Here is a 20,208-nt window from a genome sequence, read left to right on the forward strand (position 1 = left end):
TTTTTACTTAATTTTGCCATTTTTATGCTTGAAAATGCATGCCTAGTTTACGCAAAAAATATGCAAAATTTGCTAATAATTAGCATTTTTTAAAAAGTAATAATTGATGATTTAATGATTTAATATACTTTTGAAAAACCGTGATGGAGTGAACACTGGGTGCAGGTCAAGCTTGATGGGAGGCTTTGGAGGGGGAGGTGTGAGCCGGTGTTGCTTACGCTGGTGCTGTGACACTGTAGCAATATGAAGCCTTTAGAACACCTGGCAAAGGCAATGACAAAATATGTACTGTATATTTTACTAATTGATACTGTAAAGGCTATTGCTTCTCTTTAGCCTTTCTTCCTGGTTCTTTGGACCACGTTGTGATTTTCCCATGGGTCATATCTAAGTGTTGCACAACTCTGATTGTGCTATGTGAGTGTGTGAGTCAAGGAGGCCTTCTATGAGAAGCTATTAGACTGAAATGCACCACGCTACTAGACTGTAATAGTAATATCTAATGCGGTATATTATTCAATGATTCAGGCTCACAAGACTGTGGTGCATAAGTTTATGTTTAACTACACATGATTAATTCAGCCGTCTTTGGTAAACAATATTGCTTATGGTTTTCTGTGTGTACACGTACGCATGTATGTTGTGTTTCCCAGGTTTTCCTCCCATTCAACACTTTTTCCCCCCCCCCAATCAGTTGGAAACCTTTGCGGTTAAAAAACACTTCGGGATTGACAGTGGGCTCACATGCACTTTGACAAGGGGGCGCCCCCAGAATGATCCCTTAGTATTGTTAATGAAACAGCTCTGTGCACTTTGCCTCGCCAGTTCAAAGGCTCTTTCTCTGACCCATGTGCAGAATCTTTGGATCGGTTTTCTGCAGCAATGTTTTGCTTGGCTCTTAAAAGACGCCCAAACCCTAAATTGTCTTGTTTAAAAGCTAGTTTGTTTACAGTTCACTTTCTCTCGCTCTCGATAGCCCCTCAACCTCTCCATCACGTTAGCACATGTGTGTAGTACGGCCTTTTTCAAAGATGCATTTTTTCTCCCGCTTTGGGTAAACATCTTTGAATTACCGTGTGTTACAACAAATAGAAGCCGTAGTTTATTTAAACATCAACGCAGGTAAAGGAGAGCACTCGTCTGTTATCGCTTCAATAACGTCTGATGTAAAATCAATATGACACACTGAGACAACGCTACAGCAATGGCAAACGTTGTCATTTGTCATCGGCGGGCAATAAAGATATACAATTGATTTTACTCCATTCCGATTCGCATCCACCCCCCCATGTATGGCTGTTTTGTGAGTGGACGGACAAAAGGAGTTTTATAATGACGATGGAAGGACAACCTTGCCAAATCCAATTAATATGAAAGAAAGGGACTGTGATGTTGTGAGGTCTCGTGTATTATGTTTTCATCCACATGCCCTGGCAGTAAAAGAGAGCGATACATGAATGGTTGGCTTGGCCTTTTCTCATTATTGACATGTCTTTTTTTTTTTAATGGTCATTGCTCAGTGTCGATGTTTTTATCAGAGCCTTAAACTTTTCCTTTGCTTTTTTTGAATGACGGTCTCTCTCGTGTTATTTTATTTAAAAATATTCGACAGAATGAAACATTTGACAAATAAATAACAATGGATTTGATTGGGTGATTTTCTCTACTGTAGCTTCATCGGCGTCTGCAGTGTGCGCGCTGTATCTGTGTGCATTCTGTTAGGTGTCATGTTGTGTTTTGTCGCCTCTGGCTTGTGAGCAGCCAAGTTGTGCCGGTGGTAGCGAGCAACATCTGTTTTGGGCTTGTTGTTCCTCTTGGCTGCTTTTCAATTGGATTTCCTCAAGCAGGGCCAAAAGCTGTCACCTCTGCCAGGCTCTGTTAGTGATCACTGCCGGCCCCTATATTAAGTAGGTGGTTCAGGGCTAAGCTAATAACTCTCCCTCCTCTCCTGAGCCATCGCACACCACTACTGTGTTTCCACCAGCGTCAGTGTGTGAGTGTGTGAGTGTGTGTGTGTGTGTGTGTGTGTGTGTGTGTGTGTGTGTACAGTCCCTTTGTAGCTTATGTACACCCAGCAGTGGCACACTGACTTGGGGGTCTCTCCCACTCACCGTGACAGCCCAGTTGAGTGCACGGGTGTGTGTCCTAATAGCTCCTCTCAAAGAATGGCCAACCCTCTTTACTAAGTATGATACAATGAGGTGCAAGCACACACTTTGCCGTAGTGCGGTTGAACTGTGCTGAGGAGGTCTTCCAATAATTCATCATTCAACATTAACGCCAAATGAAAGCATTATAGCAGACTTGGGAGATATTTTTCTAATTTGAACTCCAGACAATTTGCAAGTACATTTAGGAAAGATTTTCGTTTATGTGTGGCCATCATTTTTATTATTTGCAGTCGTCCCTCGCCGCTTCGCACTTAGAATTTTGCGGCGTCACTCTATCACGTTTTTCAAGAATGAATGAATTTATAAATCATGCGGTTTGGTGGTTGAATACGGCCTATTATTGGTCAACAACGTGTATATTTAAGCACATTTGACATATTTTTGCCAAAATGAAGCATTTTCAAGTATGAACATGGCTAAATGAGCTAATATACAAATAAATATAAGGCATTCAGAAGCATTCACAGACGTTGTGATGATATGTAGTATCGTATACTGGTCACCGGGTGGCAGTAATGTTACTGTAATGTTCGGTGAGACACACAAGCACCCGAACAACAGGCTCGTTTTTCAAGTTTGAGTTCTTTCGCAAAATGTACAATAATCTGTAAAACGAGCTACTCTTGCGGCCGTAACCCACAACAAACAAAACAAACAAAAAAACAAAACTATACAAACTAGAACTGGAACGCCGGACCACATTTACGGCAACACACACTTATTTATGTCTTAAATGCCTTATCATGTCTCTTTTATGACGTCTACTCTGTTGGGTAATACAAGCGTAAAGGTGACTTGCAGGAGTGTTAGCTCATGTCTAGAGGGCTCTAATAATGCTGAAAACAACGTATTTAGAAGGTCGTAAACAGGTTTTCTATCCTCTAATTATAAAAAAAAGGAATCCTCCTATGTGGAATTTCAGTTATCACGGTTGGGTCTGGAACCAATGAACCACGATACGTTTCACTTTTACATTCAAGGGCCGCTGAACAAAGTGCGAAATCTCAACATCTGACAAAAAAAACACATGATCAATGACGCATGATGACAGTAACATGTGAAAGCCGTGGTACGTGTAAACTGTACATTTGACTTGTGTTATCGCATATCTACACATTGTTACCGCCTCAGGGTGTATTTGATGCGCTTTTTGAGGAGCAATAAATAACTTTGATCAAAATCATGAATGTTCAGGGATCCACTGTAGTCCGAACTAAATGGGGTGACATGGCTCAGTTGGTACTGTAGAGTGGTCGTCTCCCAACCAGGAGGTTGTTGGTTGGGTCCTCCAACCTCCCGTGATCATGTGGAAGTATCCTTGGGCAAGATACTGAGCACCTAGTTGCCCCTGATGCTGCATCATCAGTTGGTAAATCGGCTTTGAGTACCTTGAAGGTAGGAAAGAGTTATACAAGTGAAAGTCAATTTACCATTTTTATTCTTCATTGTTCTCCACTCCTCAATGATTATACTTGTCCTGCCTTGTGGTTCAAGCAAAGCCCATCTGGGTGTTAAAGCTTGCACGGGGAGGTGTTTATCTTGTCAAATTGACAGCAGGGCAGCCTGGCTGTCTACCTGCCTGCTTGTCTGGCTTCATGCGGTCTTGCCAGCTTCTTTGGCCAGCTGGAGCCGATAGACAAGGGTGGATTTGAAGCGAGGAACTGCACAGCATCAACTCTCTGCTTCACAGCACTGACAGATACTTTGATTTGACATGCCATGGGCTGTTAAAGTGAAAGTTATGTATACATGTTAATTAAACTGTTTATGCATGAAGGGGTCAGAGACATTAGCAAGTCCCAGTGCAGAAGTGTGAATTTCTTGTCTTTTTTCCTCCATCACAGCGTTTTCTCCTCCTCTGTCTCTCATTTCCGTAATGATTACCAGGTGCAAGGGCAAAATTTTGCCTCCCCCCTTTTTGTGCTAAGCAGGGATGCAGATAGCTCTATTTGTGAAAAGTGTCTGTGAGTGTTTGAATTTAGGCCGGGGATTTTTGACATTGGCTTTAAGTTGTTGAAATAGCTTCCACTCTTTCTCTCTTTTTTCGTGATACGGAAATCTGGAATTCTTTAAATCTATGTGGAGGTTGTGGTCTTTGGCTCCTTAAGAGAAAGCAGTCGGGCCGCTCAAACAATTTGATTTCTGAAGCATTTATTATCGATGTGTGCTTTGACAAGGGTACTTCATTTTTGACACACGCAAGTGTGTGGAATTAGTGCTTTTTAAAATGAAACGTGGCAAATACATATACTGTATTTTGTAAATAAACTTAGCTGTTTAGTAAATGTCAAAATGTCCTTGAAGAAGACATTTTTAATACGTGTCATGATGTCTGGGTGCAGTGTGTAGAAGCGTATCATACAGTCGTATTTTAACATCAGCACTTAATTTTTGTATTCACAAATTAATCAAAAACAGTAATCCCTCGTTTATCTTGGTCAATTGGTTCCAGACCCGACTGTGATAAGTGAATTTCCGTGAAGTAGGATTTCTTCTTTATAAATCAAATATTTTTGGCGTAAGAGCATAGAAAACCTGTTTACGATCTTCTAAATAGTTTTTTTTTTTTAGCATGATTAGAGCCCTCAAAAAAAAAAAAAAGAAAAAACACAATAGAAAACATAATAAGAAAAAAATAAGACATAACGCATAAATAAGACATAATATAGACGATAGCATTGAGAGCGTTCCTTGTTTACTTGCGGTTTCTGTACTTCCTGCAGTGGCTGTTGTCTCATCAGTGTAACCTTACTGACACCTAGTGGCCCGTGTAGAATAGTACATATTAGGTCTTTGGGTGCATCTTTTCAACACCTTATATTTGTATTTTAGTTCATTCAGCCATTTTTATGCTTGAAAATGCTTAATTTAGTCAAAAAAATACATAACATTTGCTAAAATAAGCGTATTTTTTGACTAATAATCATTGTTTTTGCAAATTGGCAATATTTATTAATTCGTATATTTTTGGAAAACCGTGAAAGGTGAATCCGTGAAATTTGAAGCATAAAGTGGTGAGGGATTACTGTAGACTAAAAATCATAGGTTGTGTATTTAGTTTGTCAGTGGCAGACACAGCAGCTACAATCTCCAAGCTAGACATAATTAACCCACAGCTCTTAGTCTTGCAAATGAGGTGAAGCCAGGGCCGTGCCAGAACAATAGATGCTAACGAGCCAGTATCAGAGTCGTTCATACCCAACTCAGGGAGCGACACTTCCTTTTTATCGGAGGTGTTAATAGCAGGACAGGATTATACCACTACTCCGCCCAGGCTTAGTGTAAGGAACCAATAGAAGGAGGGTGCTGGCACACCAATTCCGCCCACTCTTACTGTATTTAAGGCCTAGGCTACCAGCACTTGTTAGTTCGCTGACGAAGCTCTTCAGATGAGGAGCGAAACGTCCGACACCTTCTTCACAGAAGTACAGATGACGTCTCAAGAAGCCTTTCCCTCACTGCTATCTAAAATACAACATTTCTCAATAAAGTATCACATAATTACAGTTGCCCGTTACTTACAGCCACAGTCTCCAAGGCAGAAGCGTATTAGGGAGTGTTCCATTAAACAAAGAGTCCGGTATGCTCCGCATCATTCAGTTTGTGTGCTTAACTGCGTCACAAGCACCACTTTGTGAATTATTGCAGCCACTAGGTGTCGCCAAACCCCCGTTTTTACTAAAAAACGGCACATGTTAAATTATGTATATACAGTGTTTTGAGATATAAGTTGCACCTGACTATAATTCACAGGACCAGCAACACAAAATGCGGTAATCTTATTGTATTTAATGGCAACATACATTTATTATTTGAATGAAAAATCTCCAAAAAGCATTGAAACACTGGTGCTTTCTTACCGCTGGTCAAACTAGTAACATGCTTAGTGTTATAGCGAATGTGTTTTTCTGAGTTGCATTGCATCGCACTTCTCTCGGGGGGCGTAACTGTTTTTGGTCAAACACAATGTTGGTTGGATTTAACTTTTTAAACATACAATTGTTCTGTAATTAGTTGGCTGCTAATTAATTTATGCTCCCTTGTTTGATGTGCAGTATTGCAGCACTTTGAAAGCAACTGTATTCATCCTTTGCATAAATTTGTAACACTTGCCGGAGAGTTCAAAAGAAACAGGACTTGGTTTAGAAAAGCCAGCACGCATTTAAATCATGTGGCCCAATTTTGTTTGTTTGTTTGTTTATAGCGGGAATACTAATGAATTAACACTTTAAACAATCCATCATTATTGTTCTTCTGCCACTTATTTTTAACTCAATTATATTCTAATAGATCACTTTTCTTAATGTTCTCCCCACTTTGTTCGCACAAGATTAATTACAAATCAGAGCAATGATCAAAAACATGCTAATCAAATTGAAACAATGAGTTGGGAATTGCAATTCTAATGCAATACAACGGGGTATCTGTTGCAAATTAAGCAAAGAACATGTATTATTTTGTGTGCCCGCGTGTCGGCATCGTGTGTGTGTGTGTGTGTGCATCGGTACGTATCTGTGAGGAAACATTTTCTGAAAAAGTCTCAGGAACTAGCCACAGGACAAAGCCAATGCTGGATGCCCTCCATTGTCGTCATTTGTTGTTCTCTTATGATGACACGGTATTTACGTACCTCATGCAGTGTCGTCATCAGGTTTTGTCAGTTTGAAACCGTACAGGTGCAGCCTGAACTAATAGTGTGCATGCTGCTTTTTATAGGAAAGATAGATCATTGACGAGAGGCTTTGCGATACCACAGAAAACATTGTGCAGTTGCTCCACGCATTTACACATAAATTGTGTATTTTTGTTAAAAAAAAATGTTTTTTTTCCTCTGAAAAGATGCCTTTTCCCCCCCACAGAAAACGCATCTCATTCACTGCTAATGTTTTTTCGTCGAGCATTGAGTTTTCTCACTCCGTTTGGCGGCCCTTGAATGCACCGTAATTGTGTGCCGTAAGAAGCAAACGTGAATGAAGCACTAGCTTCGACATGCAATCAGGCCTCAAAACTTGCAGCGAGGTGAGCACAAGTTAAAATATTATTGGATTATGTAGACGCGGCCTGGAGATGCGCCAGCCTGCCGACCGAGCTAAAGGTTAGACCATGATGACTCTGATTCCATCTGTTTATCGATCGTCTTGCATTATTATTCATGAGTGGTGCGTACTCATACATTTTATACTTTAATAAGTGTGTCAGGCGTAATTAGTGCTTCAAACTGGATTGTGTTGCAGGTGAACAATGGTAATTGAAGAGAGAAGGGGAAATATCAGTCACTTTTATTGTAACTGTTGATCAATGTCAAGCTAGCAGGAGGGTTTGGAAGGCGAGGTGACCGAGCCTTGTGTCAAAAATATGCATTTTTATCGGTGTGTCAATTACTCGCCGTTCGTGGTTAGCCTTGGGCCATAACCCACGCAAATAGCGGGGATCAACTTACTTTCTAATGTGCATTTGTGTGCGCGAGAACCAAAGTGGCTTTTCAGAGAATCCATTGTTTCTGCTGACCTTTACCGGACTTTACCCCAAGTTTTCGTGATTTGTCGTACGTCTTTTGCATCAGTGCTTGAAGAAAGCGCTCCTCCGCATTTCCGTTAAGGCAATTGGTTTACATTATGATCTGCAAACTTGTATGTAAAAAGATTTCCAGTGCAAAAAAAACCAAACTATTTTTCTGTGACCCAAAGTGCAGCATTTATGCATCCAAGGGCACGGCATTGTTGGCTTCACGGTACCACAGTAGCCATGGGCTTGTGTGAACATGAAATATCTGCCTTTATGTGTCATTTTTTCATGATGTTCCTTTCTCCCTCTCGCTTTGCTTTCCTCCAATGCTTTTCCTTGATGGTTTGTCTGGTTTGAATTGCTCTCTTTTTGTGTGTCTCCTTTGGTGTGTTTGTGTAGCTGCCAATGTTTATATTGTGTCTGCTTGCACTCGATCTTGGTGTGTGTGTGTGTGTGTGTGTGTGTGTGTTTCTATCTCCGTCAGAATCCGTATTGACACAAATGTACTTTATTGACAAAAATGGGTTTGAACCTTGGACATTTTGCGATGAAGCTTGAGTGAGGGACTCCGCTATTGTAGAGGATACAAACGCGAGCTCGGCCATACAAAAGGGGGCCTCAGTTTGGAGAAGTTGTCATTTTAAGCGCGGCTTCTCGTCTCATTCCTTTTCAAAATAAACTGCTCATCATTCCGGTCATTAGAGCTGATCTTTTCTTGATGATAAGAGAGTGTAACAACTTTGTCCTCCCACCTTATTCCTTGTTCCTCTTTGTCTGTTTGCAGGGCCTGTTCATCTTCCTGATATATGGGGTGTACAACACAGAGGTAAGTCTGCATTGTGTCTCAAGGCTGTCGCAGTGAATGAGAGAAATGACAAGTTTCTGATGGGCTCCATGGTTAAAAGCTGTGCCGGTGGGGGGGAGGGAGGGCGGGAGGGGGGGTTGCTGCAAGTTGTGTGTGTGTGTGTGTGTGTGTGTGTGTGAGAGCGTGTGATGGTTGATGGCGGGAGGAGGGCCGGGATGGAAGGGAGGGGGACATCGTTTCCACGCAAGCGTCCCGCTGCCCTTCATGCTTGGACTAACTTATATGCATCCGAGTCCGACCATTAAACACTGACACGCCGCCGTTCTCAGCCACTCATTGCTCACCCACATTGGCTAATATTTCACTGCCTCTTTAAGTTTTTAAACTCACAGCCCTCCATTTAGAATCCTGACAAAGCCGCTTGGCCGGTGCTTTGCCAGGTCCCCTCATATAGTCTTGATATGTAAGGCGGAGCAAGAAACATACGCAGTGAAGGCCCGAGAGCATTGCATACTGAGATGCTGCGTTATTATCATTTAGATATGCTCTGGCGAGAGATGAAATGTAATGAATGGGACTCACGTTATGGTGATCACTCTTGGTCAAACTTTACATGTGCTCAGGTGAAGCAGCTTGAATCCTGTTCATCAGTTAAATTATTCATCCCCAGGCCAAATTTGGAGTTTTTAATTAGTTTAATGGACATTTTGTATTGCATGGAAGCAGCAAAGCACTTTAAGAAGTTGTGTTGAAGACGTGAGACGCTTTTTTTCATCGGGACTTAACAGCTGCCGCGGTTCAAGCAGTCCAGGCAGTAATTCTACAGTTGATCAGCTTACTTAAGATTTGTCAGATCAAAACACAATCGCTCCATAAGACTTCAACACGTGATATTAGCAAACACTGAATGAATCTGCACTCTAAGCTTCATGTGAAGTGTAAGTTCTTTTAGCCATAAATTAGCAACATCATTGTTTAAGCCGCAGGGTTCAAAGCGTGTGAAAAAAGTAGTGGCTCATAGTGAAGAATTTACGGTATTTTTTACCTTGATTGAAGACGTGATTGTTGACAAAGACGGCGAAGTGGCAGCGAGAGCCACTCTGACACCACCTGCATGTTTTATGAGTTATTTCTTCAGTTCAATGTTCCTCGCCTTCGTTATCAAAATGCTGCCACTTCCAACTTTCTTTGGCTCCAATGTGGGTTATTTTGCAGCCGTGATGAATAAGAAAAGCAGAGACTTGTGACGTAGCTGTGTTAGTTGCAAAGAACTACGGAGTCAACTGCTATAGACGGGTGATGGAGCTGAATTCCGGTTCCTCTTCCAATGTAGGAGCGAGCTAATGGGCTGCTAAAAAAAAGATGTTTTATGATTAAAAAAAAAAAAACACAGTTGACCTCACACAGTCTTTTAATACCACGGCAAGACGTGTCCCATACTCTATTGTACGCTGAGCGGAAAACCTAACCGAGGCAAAATGTTGCTGTAAATTTTTGACGTCAACCAAGGTTTCGCTGTATGGAATCAATGTACTACATTGGACACGCCTGTAGAAAGAGTATGAATCATGGAAGAAAAAGTGAAAACAGACAATATTATTTGTTTAATGTTTTTATTCATACCAATCTTACTCATTCTCCAAAAAAAAATAAATGTATAGAAAATATGCCCTGAGCATGTGTCCCATGTTTAATTTAATGCTATTTTTCAGAACCTGTTGCCAATACAGTTTAAGGTGACAATTTCATCTAATTCTATTAAAATACAGTAAAACCTAGGTTTTCAAAAGCCTCATTTTCCGTATGATTCTGACGAAAATTTTCAATTTTTGCACAGCAAATAAATAAATTAATAAAATCAACTATAAATAACAAAGCAGTCCGGTTGCCTTGTGCGTTATCATTCTGCGGAATGGAGTGCCCAAAACAAAGCACCCTACGCGTTGGTGACTCACTGTCCGAGTGTGACCGCTAAATAACCTGCCACGGAGCCAAAGAGAGATGCGAGTGCCAGCAATTTTATAAAGAAGGTGAGAAACAATATTGAATTCAACAAAAAAACTCATCGCAAAGCCGTCTTTGCCAACAAGAGTCTATCAAGGTAAAAATGATGTTAAATGTTCATTTGTCCATTTCATTTAGAATGATTTCACATTGTTTTCTGCACGTAAAACTGTAATTATTCTCTATAAAGTGTATTTTTTGTTCATATTATCGGGTGTCTGGAACAGATGAATTGAATTGACGTTATTTCCTCTGGGAAAAATTGCTTTTTTTTTTAGCACGTTTGGAGTTTTTGTGTGCCTCAGGATGTTAACAGATAAAACATATTTGTAGATATTGTGTACTGAAGTAACAAAGTCATCACCGAGTGTTGGGATGGATATAAACATCTTTGTCTTTTGGCACTTTGATTGAATGTCCAAGGTCATCATGGCTGGAGTTGACGAGTTGGGTAACACATCACTACGTTTGACAGCTGGTCAATGGTTAGTAATGGTTATTCATCTAGTCCTGCATCATTCCTCTTCCGGGTACTGCCGTAGCCTTTTACTCTGTTGTGTTAGCAAAAAACCTCCACTTGATGTGCTGCATGAGTTGCCTTTGGTTTCCTCAAATCCTCTCGATGCTTGAGGAGCTGTCCTTCAGTCAAAGATGAGCCACAGTCCAGAGACGGGCAGGGCTCACCCTTCCATGCTGTAAAATAAATCAACGCTGCATTCTTGCTTAAGTGGCTTTTTTAGTGCTTTCAAATTCATTTTCTTAAACTCAGGTTGTCCTTGACCCAAAGGTTGTCACAGTTTGGGAGTACTATGTGTACATAATCCAGCAATATGACCGAGCATCCAGGATCACTCTCCTTTGGTGATGTTTGAAGAGAAGTAAATAGTGATGAGGTGATTTCATGTCAGTGAAAGGATCACTGCTGTCTTTTGTTGCGTGCGCTTTAATTCCAAGAGCCATCTAAGATTGAGATTTTTCACCATCTCTGGCATCCAGAGGAAATATGTTCATAAAAAGAATTGACACAATAAAATGCATTATTATGAGCTGTTTCACAGAGCTGGAAAAGTCTGGTTGCTGATGTTTCCTATAATCACAAATCTGTGCAAATCACTTGGTAGCTTCTACTTCAGAGTTTTCCGGCCTTTTCCATGGCCCACACCAGTGTTGCCAGATGGGAAATGAGAATTTATTGAACCACAAGCTTAAAGGTTTTTTACATAGCTGATTTGACGTTGCTCAGGGCCATCTGCTCCAGTGAAACATTACCACAGACTGTGCATGGTATAGCTCATAATGCAGTTTTCCCTTTAGCTAAACTAACAGCACTGTTAAGAAAAAGCTGGCCCTGGAAGAAGACTGCCCACACAATGTGCAACATCCGATGCAGTGCAGGATGCGTCCTCTTTGTGTTTGCGATGTAATGAAGGGGTCAAATGATCATATATTATGGAACGGAACACATCTAGAATACTTTTAATACATTCTCAATTCTCTCTGTTCCCCACAAGTTTTGTTAATAAGAGCTTAGGAACATTTACCCTATTTTCAGGACGAAAAGTCACCCTGTTTTTCCCATACTTGGCCGGTCCTTCAACTTATAGCCAGGTGTAAGTTATAGTTTTTTTTTAGTGACACCCAGTAGCCGCAATAATTCATCGAGTTAAGCTTGTGGCGCAGTTAGGCACACAAATCAGTGATACGGTGCATACCGGACGCTTTCAGTTACGGAATACTTTTTAATTTGCTTCTGCCTAGGAGACTGTGTGTCTGTAAGTAATGTGCAACTGCTGTATAGTATTGATACCTGTGTGGATCTAGAAATGTGATATTTTAGACAGCAGTGTTGTTAAATTAGTACACGAATTATGTCTATAGCTGCTGTGTCAGCCACTGACTAACTAAATGCACACGTATGATTTTCAGTCTATTTGAATTCATTTGCGAATAAAAATAAAGGTTTTGGTGTTAAAATATGGCTGTTGGATGCATCCAGGATTCATGAAATATGTCATCAAAAGTGTCTTCTTTGGGAACATTCTGACATTTATTACACAGGTAAGTTTCCATTGTATACATACGCTTAAAAAATTGGCTTATTTTGACTTTTTTGTCTCCCTGTTGGTGTAAACATTGCCCCCTCCCTCTGGCGTCATCTTCTTGCGCCATGACACCGCTAAACATAAATACTGTTTTTTGCATTTTTGACTGATGCGACTTATACTTCCACACGGTAACAATGACACATTTTACAACCGTTTCCTGTGTTTCACACTGTTTTACTTCCGCACTAATACTGCTGATAGTAAAAATACAAAGTGTTATTTTTCTTGTATGTAGGGTGGCATTTTACTGTTAGTTAATTATGTCATTCAGTCATTTTCTATGACGCTTATCCTCGCCAGCCAATTGCAGGGCACATAGAGAGTCACATTCATACCGAGTCTCCAATTACCGTAACATGCATGTTTTTGGAATGTGGGAGGAAACTGGAGTGCCCGGAGAAAATCATGCACGGGGAGAACATGCATATGCCACATAGAGATACCCAAGCGGAGATTTGAATCCAGAACCCTCCTGACTGTGTGGCCACCATGCTAACCACTAGGCCACCGTACGGCCCCATTCCACTTCTTACAATTTTAACATTGTTAGACTCATTTTCTTAGACTCGTCAGGAGAAAGAGTTGCCGACACGTGATAAAATGCACTAGTTGGGACGACCTGTTCTACTTGAATGATGTTGTCATTGGTCTTACATGCACAGGGACCGCAAATGTTGATATTCATCCCCATTCGATGCAAGCGCACGGGTGAAATTATGGTGAAACACAGAGTTAAAATTGCTGGTCATAAAAAGTCTGAAAAGCAACACGAGTTTCTGTTGCTGAAGCAAATTAGATGTGTATTAACCAAATTTATTTAAAAAAGAAAAAAAAAACTTTGATATGCTAAGGAAAATTGCCTCAGTGTCGGGAAATTCATGAAGCTGGATTCCCGTCTTCATGAATATGGCATAGAAGATGGGCTTTGCAGCTAATATACTCAAAATGCGGTGTTTTTAATAGCTAATTACCTGACAAAACTCCCCATTATTCATTGCAATTAGCTTTTCCTTGGTGGTCACCTTGTATTAACGCGCTTTGATGACCTTTTATTTCCATCAGCTCCAAGGATGGCGGCAGGTGTTGTCGCTTTCATATGTTAATTGCTCAACTTTGCATCGTTGCGGAACCTTGAGTGCGCGCTAAAGCCCTTAAACACATAACAATCATCTAAAACAATGCCCTTCCCCTCATTGTCAAATGATTCATTAAGTGATGTCATGTAATTGCCTCAGCACGAAGGCTGCTTTTGATATCGGTGAAATCCCCGGAACCCCCCCACCTCCATTAAACAATGGAGTAATAATTCCTCCGGTATCTGCACTTGTTGCACATCTTGCCAGAATGAATAGGCCCCGCTTTGAATATACGGCGCGGGTTGTGTTGATTCTGTGCTGTCACACGTGTTAGCTCCTCTTCATTATGTGGCACTTGAGCACAGCCGTATGTAAAATATATGCACATGCTGCCTGTGTGTCGTCTGTGTGTGTGGCTGCTCGGCGGCGTGTCATAATTTATATAAAGCTGAGACTTAATGAAGCCAGAAGCCATAATGCATATTCACTAACAGGGTGGGCTGGCCTTATGTGTTGCGTCCCCAGCCACCGCAAATTTACAGTGAGTGTCGACAATGTGCATGAACACACGCACACATGATTTGGATCTTGTAAATTTCATTTTATGTCATTCAGTACACTTTTTTATGACACCAAGTATAAAATACAGCTTTTAATAAGCAATTGTTGCATTCAATAATGAAATAAAACCTGCATTGTTTCAGCACCATTATAGTTCCTAACAGCTGGTTATCACTGAATCAATGTACAAATCAGGAGTATTCTTTTCTTATATTGTTTACATGTGGAATTCATGGAACAAACACACTCAGGTGAGTTTGATTCAGTAAATAAAAATGCTTCTGTTTTTAGAAACACATTAAAAGCCTGCTGGATGATGTGACTACAGTAATTAGAAAAGTAGACATAATAAAGTAGATATTGTATCAATGTATGTTAAAAAAAAAAATCTTTTCTTCATAGTTCCCAGTCATGTCCTCACCTTGACTAATTTTATTGTTGTAATGTCATTTTTATGAATTTGTGCTTTTTTAAAATTTGATATTGTATATTTTCATATTAATACTTCCTGCCTCAGGACTGCCGATGAAAACTATTCTATCAACTGGCTCAAGTAAACTCTGTATCGGACTGTTCGTTAATGTGCACTATCCTAATTCATTTCATTTCATTTCATTTCATTTAATCAGTTTTTATCAATAAATACATAACATAAAAAAATGAATAATTATGTATGAATATATTTTATTTGAAATTAATTTAATACAAAATATAATTATAAATAAAATATTTTTATTTTATTATGATAAAATATACAGTATATATATATACACATACATATATATATATGTATGTGTATATATGTATGTGTGTGTATATATATATAAAGTATATATGTATGTATATATATATACACATATATATATATATATATATATATATATATATACACACATACATATATATATGTATGTGTATATATATACACATACATATATATATATGTGTGTATATATATACACATACATATATATATGTATGTGTATATATGTATGTGTGTGTATATATATACAGTATATATGTATGTATATATATATACACATACATATATATATATGTATGTGTATAATTATATATATATATGTATATATATATGTATATATATATGTATGTGTGTGTGTGTGTGTGTGTATATATATAAAATGACCCTTCCAAATGCAATAAATTGTCATTCAGATTATGAGTGAAAATGTTGCATCATCAAGTCAACAACATTGCATGGTTCATTTGAATATTATATTTATGAAAAGATGCTTTTTGATTTACAGTGATATTCACTACTTACTGTATGTTATTGATAATTTTTATACTTCAAGTGTATTTTTACTCTGAAATTTTTGGAAATCAGTGCTGTCTGGTCCGTGTTAAATGATGGAGATCTCTACTCCGTTTCCATCCGGAGTATAAAAATGTAATCTGTTCTGCAAGGGCGGTCCCTCCTCCTCCAATAGCTCCATTTGTTGGTCTCGCCGCTGCGTGTTGACAGATGATAGCTCCAAGTCGTCTTCTGAGTTTGCCGACTCTATGTGTCACTTTCAAGTCCCATTAGCCGCCGGGACACACTCCAACACTTTTACTCGTGTAAGCACACACACTTAACACGTTGTCTTCCACTCGCCGTCGGCACCCGTGCAAACGTCCGCTCAAATGTTTCATTTCCTCCCACGTGTCCCTCCGTCTTTGCTTGCTTGTCAAGTACTGGTGTGTTTTGAGTTCCGTGTTTTCACACCGTTAAAGTATCTCTCCTGTTCTGTCAGGTTCGGAGCACGGTCAACAGGATCAAGGAGAGGAGGAAAGCGCTTCATTTTTCAGTAAGTAATCCTTTGTTGTGTTGTGCACACACAAAAACACACACATTGTGGAAGGAAACACAATAGTCACTCCAATAGTGCCGACGAGAGCTGGCCACAAAACAACCTCTTACAGCCTCTCACTGGTCCACAGTCTATGTTAGATGCCCTTATAGATCACATACACCCCCGTAATAACAACCCCCACCCTTCATCCCAGTAATGTCAACCTCTGTGGTGGCTTACAAGTTTCTAATCCAGGACAAGCTGTCCCCTGACATTAAAGTGTCAGGCCAGTATTTATACCCTGTTGTATGCCTGAGATGCTGCCCCGTGTGTGTGTGTGTGTGTGTGTGTGTGTGTGTGTGTGTGTGCCTGTGCATCAGAAAATCACAACCTAAGCCAGACACGGGCAACTACGGCCCGCTGGCCAAACACGGCCCGTTAGGCTGTTAAATCAGTCTCAAGTATAGACGTGCAAGTCCAAGTCAAGTCTAAAGTCAGACAAGACAGGTCGAGTCGAGTCCTTACAAGTCATAAGCACTGTTTAGTGTCATTTTTACAATGAGGTTGCCTTTTGAATCGTTTTATTTTTAAAATAAAACAAGACAAGCGTGACAAGACTTGAGTGCTTACACAGCATTCAGGATGTCGTCAGCGCACGCAAATGTAAGCCGCACGCTCATTGTTTGTTCTTAAACCCGATTGGACGTTAAGCGATTCATTCCGAAAACATGTCGTCGTGCTGGAAACGACACAATGTCGTGATCACGTCAGTTGGACACTTCGAATGCGGACACATTTTACTCAACACATTCACTGAAAATCTCAAGTATTTTCAAGTCATGACACCAAAGTCCCGAGTCATTGATGTCAAAGTCCAAGTCGAGTCTTTGAGGATATTGACAAGTCGTGACCAACATCTCTCGGGTCCACACTTACTTTTCTGACCATAAGTCTTTAACTTTTGTGAAGTGAGACACTCTGCGCTTTCTGGTCATTATTGGGTCATTACAGTAATCATAGGGACTCTGGAAGGTGAGGCTTTGGTAAAACGTAGATTGGGTTCTGCAGCAGTGATAGATATATAACGGGAGTTGTGTTGCTTGATTGCACGACATGTCAAGAAGGGACATTTACTTACCCTTGATATTCAATCACGTGATAACATTTGCACAATTCAACATGTCCGAAAAGGAGTACGAAGAAGCGCCCCTACCCCTTCTCCACGGTATCTTTGACATGTTGACACCTGCAATATTTTGCTTGCTTGCAATTTTTTTCATGTAAAGTTTGTTCACTGTGTTCAAAGAATGACCCCAACGCCCTTTCTCATCGCAGCATCCACATTTGTGTGACTTGTTAGCGATCGCATCAACTTCCCTCCGCTTCCTAGGCTTTATAGCCGCTAACATGCTGTCCTACCCCTCCCACCGCACCCTGACCCCCACATATACACCCAACAATATTCCCCACCTTGCACCCATCAGGTCATGAAACCATTAGTGAGTGCAGATTGATTTTTCCAAATATCATGCGCTACCCTCTTCCTTTGACGCCCCCACCAGCTCCGAGATAGACACGGTAAGAATGTGACCAAATGAAATAAATAAATAGATCAGATGTGTCTGCCAGGCTGGGTTGGGGGCTAATGGGGCCCCTTGCCACTGGTGCTGCTTGATATATTGACTGCTCACGGCATCTGTGAGCCCCCCCCCCGCCATCTACTGTCATTTTTACTGCTTGCTCTTGAGGTGGTGGTTTTCCAATCTCGCTGGGTTCCGCTACCAGAATGCGTTTTTTAGCCATTGCTGCCACCTGACGGTTTTTAGCTAATGCTGTTTGGTGCCATAAATCCTGTTTGAAATACCGTATCCACCTGTCCTCTGCTTGGAGGGGAGACATTTGGCTCTAGATGACCGCACATGCCCCCATATATCCCCTTGTTGTAAAACATAGGATTGGGTATTGTGCCTCGCCTGCTGAGGGTTAGACAGGCTTTACTGGTCTTACTGCATGTGGGGTCATTTGAAGATGAATGACACCAGTTGGAGGTAGCAGGGCTTGTATGGTGCATTACAGTGGATCCCTGTCAATTTGCAGATTTTTGGTCAAAAAAATAATTGAATTGTTTTTTTATTTCAAAAATAGGTTTGTTGCAGAGAAAACGCATCAGTAATAATTTCCGCATATGTGATAATACAGGTAAAATGTACAGCAGAATCCCACCATTATTGCACATTATTGTTTTTATGCTTCACTGGTAACATTTTTCCGTTTGGCCGGCGGTCCTTCAACGCACGTGTTTTTTGGTTAACTTTGAAAAATTACGGCCATATTTAGCCTTTGCTGGCGTACATTTTCCATTTACCGTACAACATGACGTGAGCCTTGCTGTGTTATCAGTGCACTGTGTGTGTTGTTAAGGCTCAGGTATTATTTTAATCGCACAACGACCTTGTTAGCAGCTTGCTAGTACATGAAAACAGGAAGCGGAAGTCAGCTCCGTCGCCCGTCTATGATGTCATTAGCGGTTGACTGTAGTTTTTTTTACAGTTACGCTACAAATCACTGCTTTTCTTTTGATCACGGTGATCAAATAACCCACAATGGAGCCAAAGGAAGTTGCGGGTGCCAGAATTTGGATTTAAAAAAAAAAAAAAAAGGAAAAAAAGGTGAGAATTAACTCCTAGCAAGGTTCGGTGATGAGACACACTTGTGACCTTGACAACCTCATAAACAGTTTGTTGTAATCACACGCTCTCCGCTTCCCCCCCCCCCCCTTTTATCCCCACTGATGCACCCTTAACCCCTTTCCTAAAAGAGGGCCCCCCCACACGGTTTTCCTAGCCCCCTGGGCTTTTCATTTGAAACACACACACTAGCGCACAGCCACTTGGACCAGTGCGGCTTGCCTGTTTGATACCAAGGACCTTCTGACCCACCCTGACCTCCTTCTTGTACATAGACAGCCAGATTGCTTGGTGAAATAAAGCTGTCAGTTTCTGCTCCCAAATAAAAAACAACCCCTTCTCGCCCCTGACACTGCTGAAATCTAGATAGAAGTTGGATGTGGATTAGTTGTTGTTTTTAAAAAAATCTTAATTCACATGAAGACAAGGTATATTTGATTGGTATCGTTTTTTTTGGGCAGGGGGTGATGAAGGAGGGTACCTTACCCAAAAGCCAGATGGGCACTTGTGTCAAGATCATGAGAATTGAGTAGAAAATAACAACAACAACACGTTAAGTACTATTTTGGATTGAAAGCAGACTAGTAACTGGCGACATGAGCGTCACTTTCACGGTGGCTGAGTGTTTACCATTTTGGCCACACAGTCAGGAGATCGGGAAGATCTGGGTTCGAATCAAGTGTGCATGTTCTCCCTGTGCGTGCGTGGGTTTTCTCCAGGTACTCCGCTTTCCTCCCACAATCCAAAAACATGCATGTTAGATTAATTGGCGACTCTAAATTGTCCATAGGTGTGAATGTGAGTGTGAATGGTTGTTTGTCTATATGTGCCCTGCGATTGGCTGGCGACCAGTCCAGGGTGTACCCCGCCTCTGGCCCGAAGTCAGGATAGGCTCCAGCATGCCCGCGACCTTGGTGAGGATAAGCGGCATAGAAAGTACTGTAGATGGAAGGATGAATGTCACTTTGTCACCTTTGGTGCATCATCAACTGTGTGAACTAAATTCTTATTAGACAAGGCTTTTGTAAATATAATCCTGCATACAAACTATTTTCTTTACTTTTCTACTTATTTTTGACTTTACTTTACTTTCAAAAATCCACATTTCCAGCCTGGTTGTACATTTGATGACATAACACAGGTTCTATATACTATACCTCGAGGAAACACTTTTTTTTAAGGATTGTAATGTATTAACCAGCTGATGCTACTTTTCAGATATCCAATTTTAAAATTATTCACAATTTTCATGAACTTGAAGTAGTTTACAGTAAAACAACACAACAAAAATAATGTAAATAGCATGACACCTAATATCACACTATTTTTGTTGTTTGGTTGTGTTAACATGAACTATTAATAAGTGTATTTAGTTTTTTTGCCATGCTGTTTTTGCAATTTAAAGAGTATATAATGTGTATATATACAGTCTATAGCATGTATTATTATAATAATAATAATTTCAATAACCACAATAATCTAATAATAATTATACTAC

The 20,208-nt window shown here is 40.4% G+C and overlaps 1 protein-coding gene across 3 annotated transcripts in view; it reads left to right on the top strand.

Moving 5' to 3' along the window:
- LOC129188826 (adhesion G-protein coupled receptor D2) overlaps positions 1-20,208 on the top strand; it is a 102,133-nt gene that overhangs the window by 37,507 nt on the left and 44,418 nt on the right. For all 3 annotated transcript variants that reach the window (XM_054789854.1, XM_054789856.1, XM_054789855.1), the window contains 2 exons: positions 8,461-8,502; positions 15,985-16,038. In XM_054789854.1, coding sequence (XP_054645829.1) covers positions 8,461-8,502; positions 15,985-16,038 — 96 coding nt within the window. The remainder of the gene's footprint in view (positions 1-8,460; positions 8,503-15,984; positions 16,039-20,208) is intronic.

Source organism: Dunckerocampus dactyliophorus, chromosome 10 (assembly GCF_027744805.1).
Source record: "Dunckerocampus dactyliophorus isolate RoL2022-P2 chromosome 10, RoL_Ddac_1.1, whole genome shotgun sequence".
In the NCBI taxonomy this organism is placed as follows: Eukaryota; Metazoa; Chordata; class Actinopteri; order Syngnathiformes; family Syngnathidae; genus Dunckerocampus; species Dunckerocampus dactyliophorus.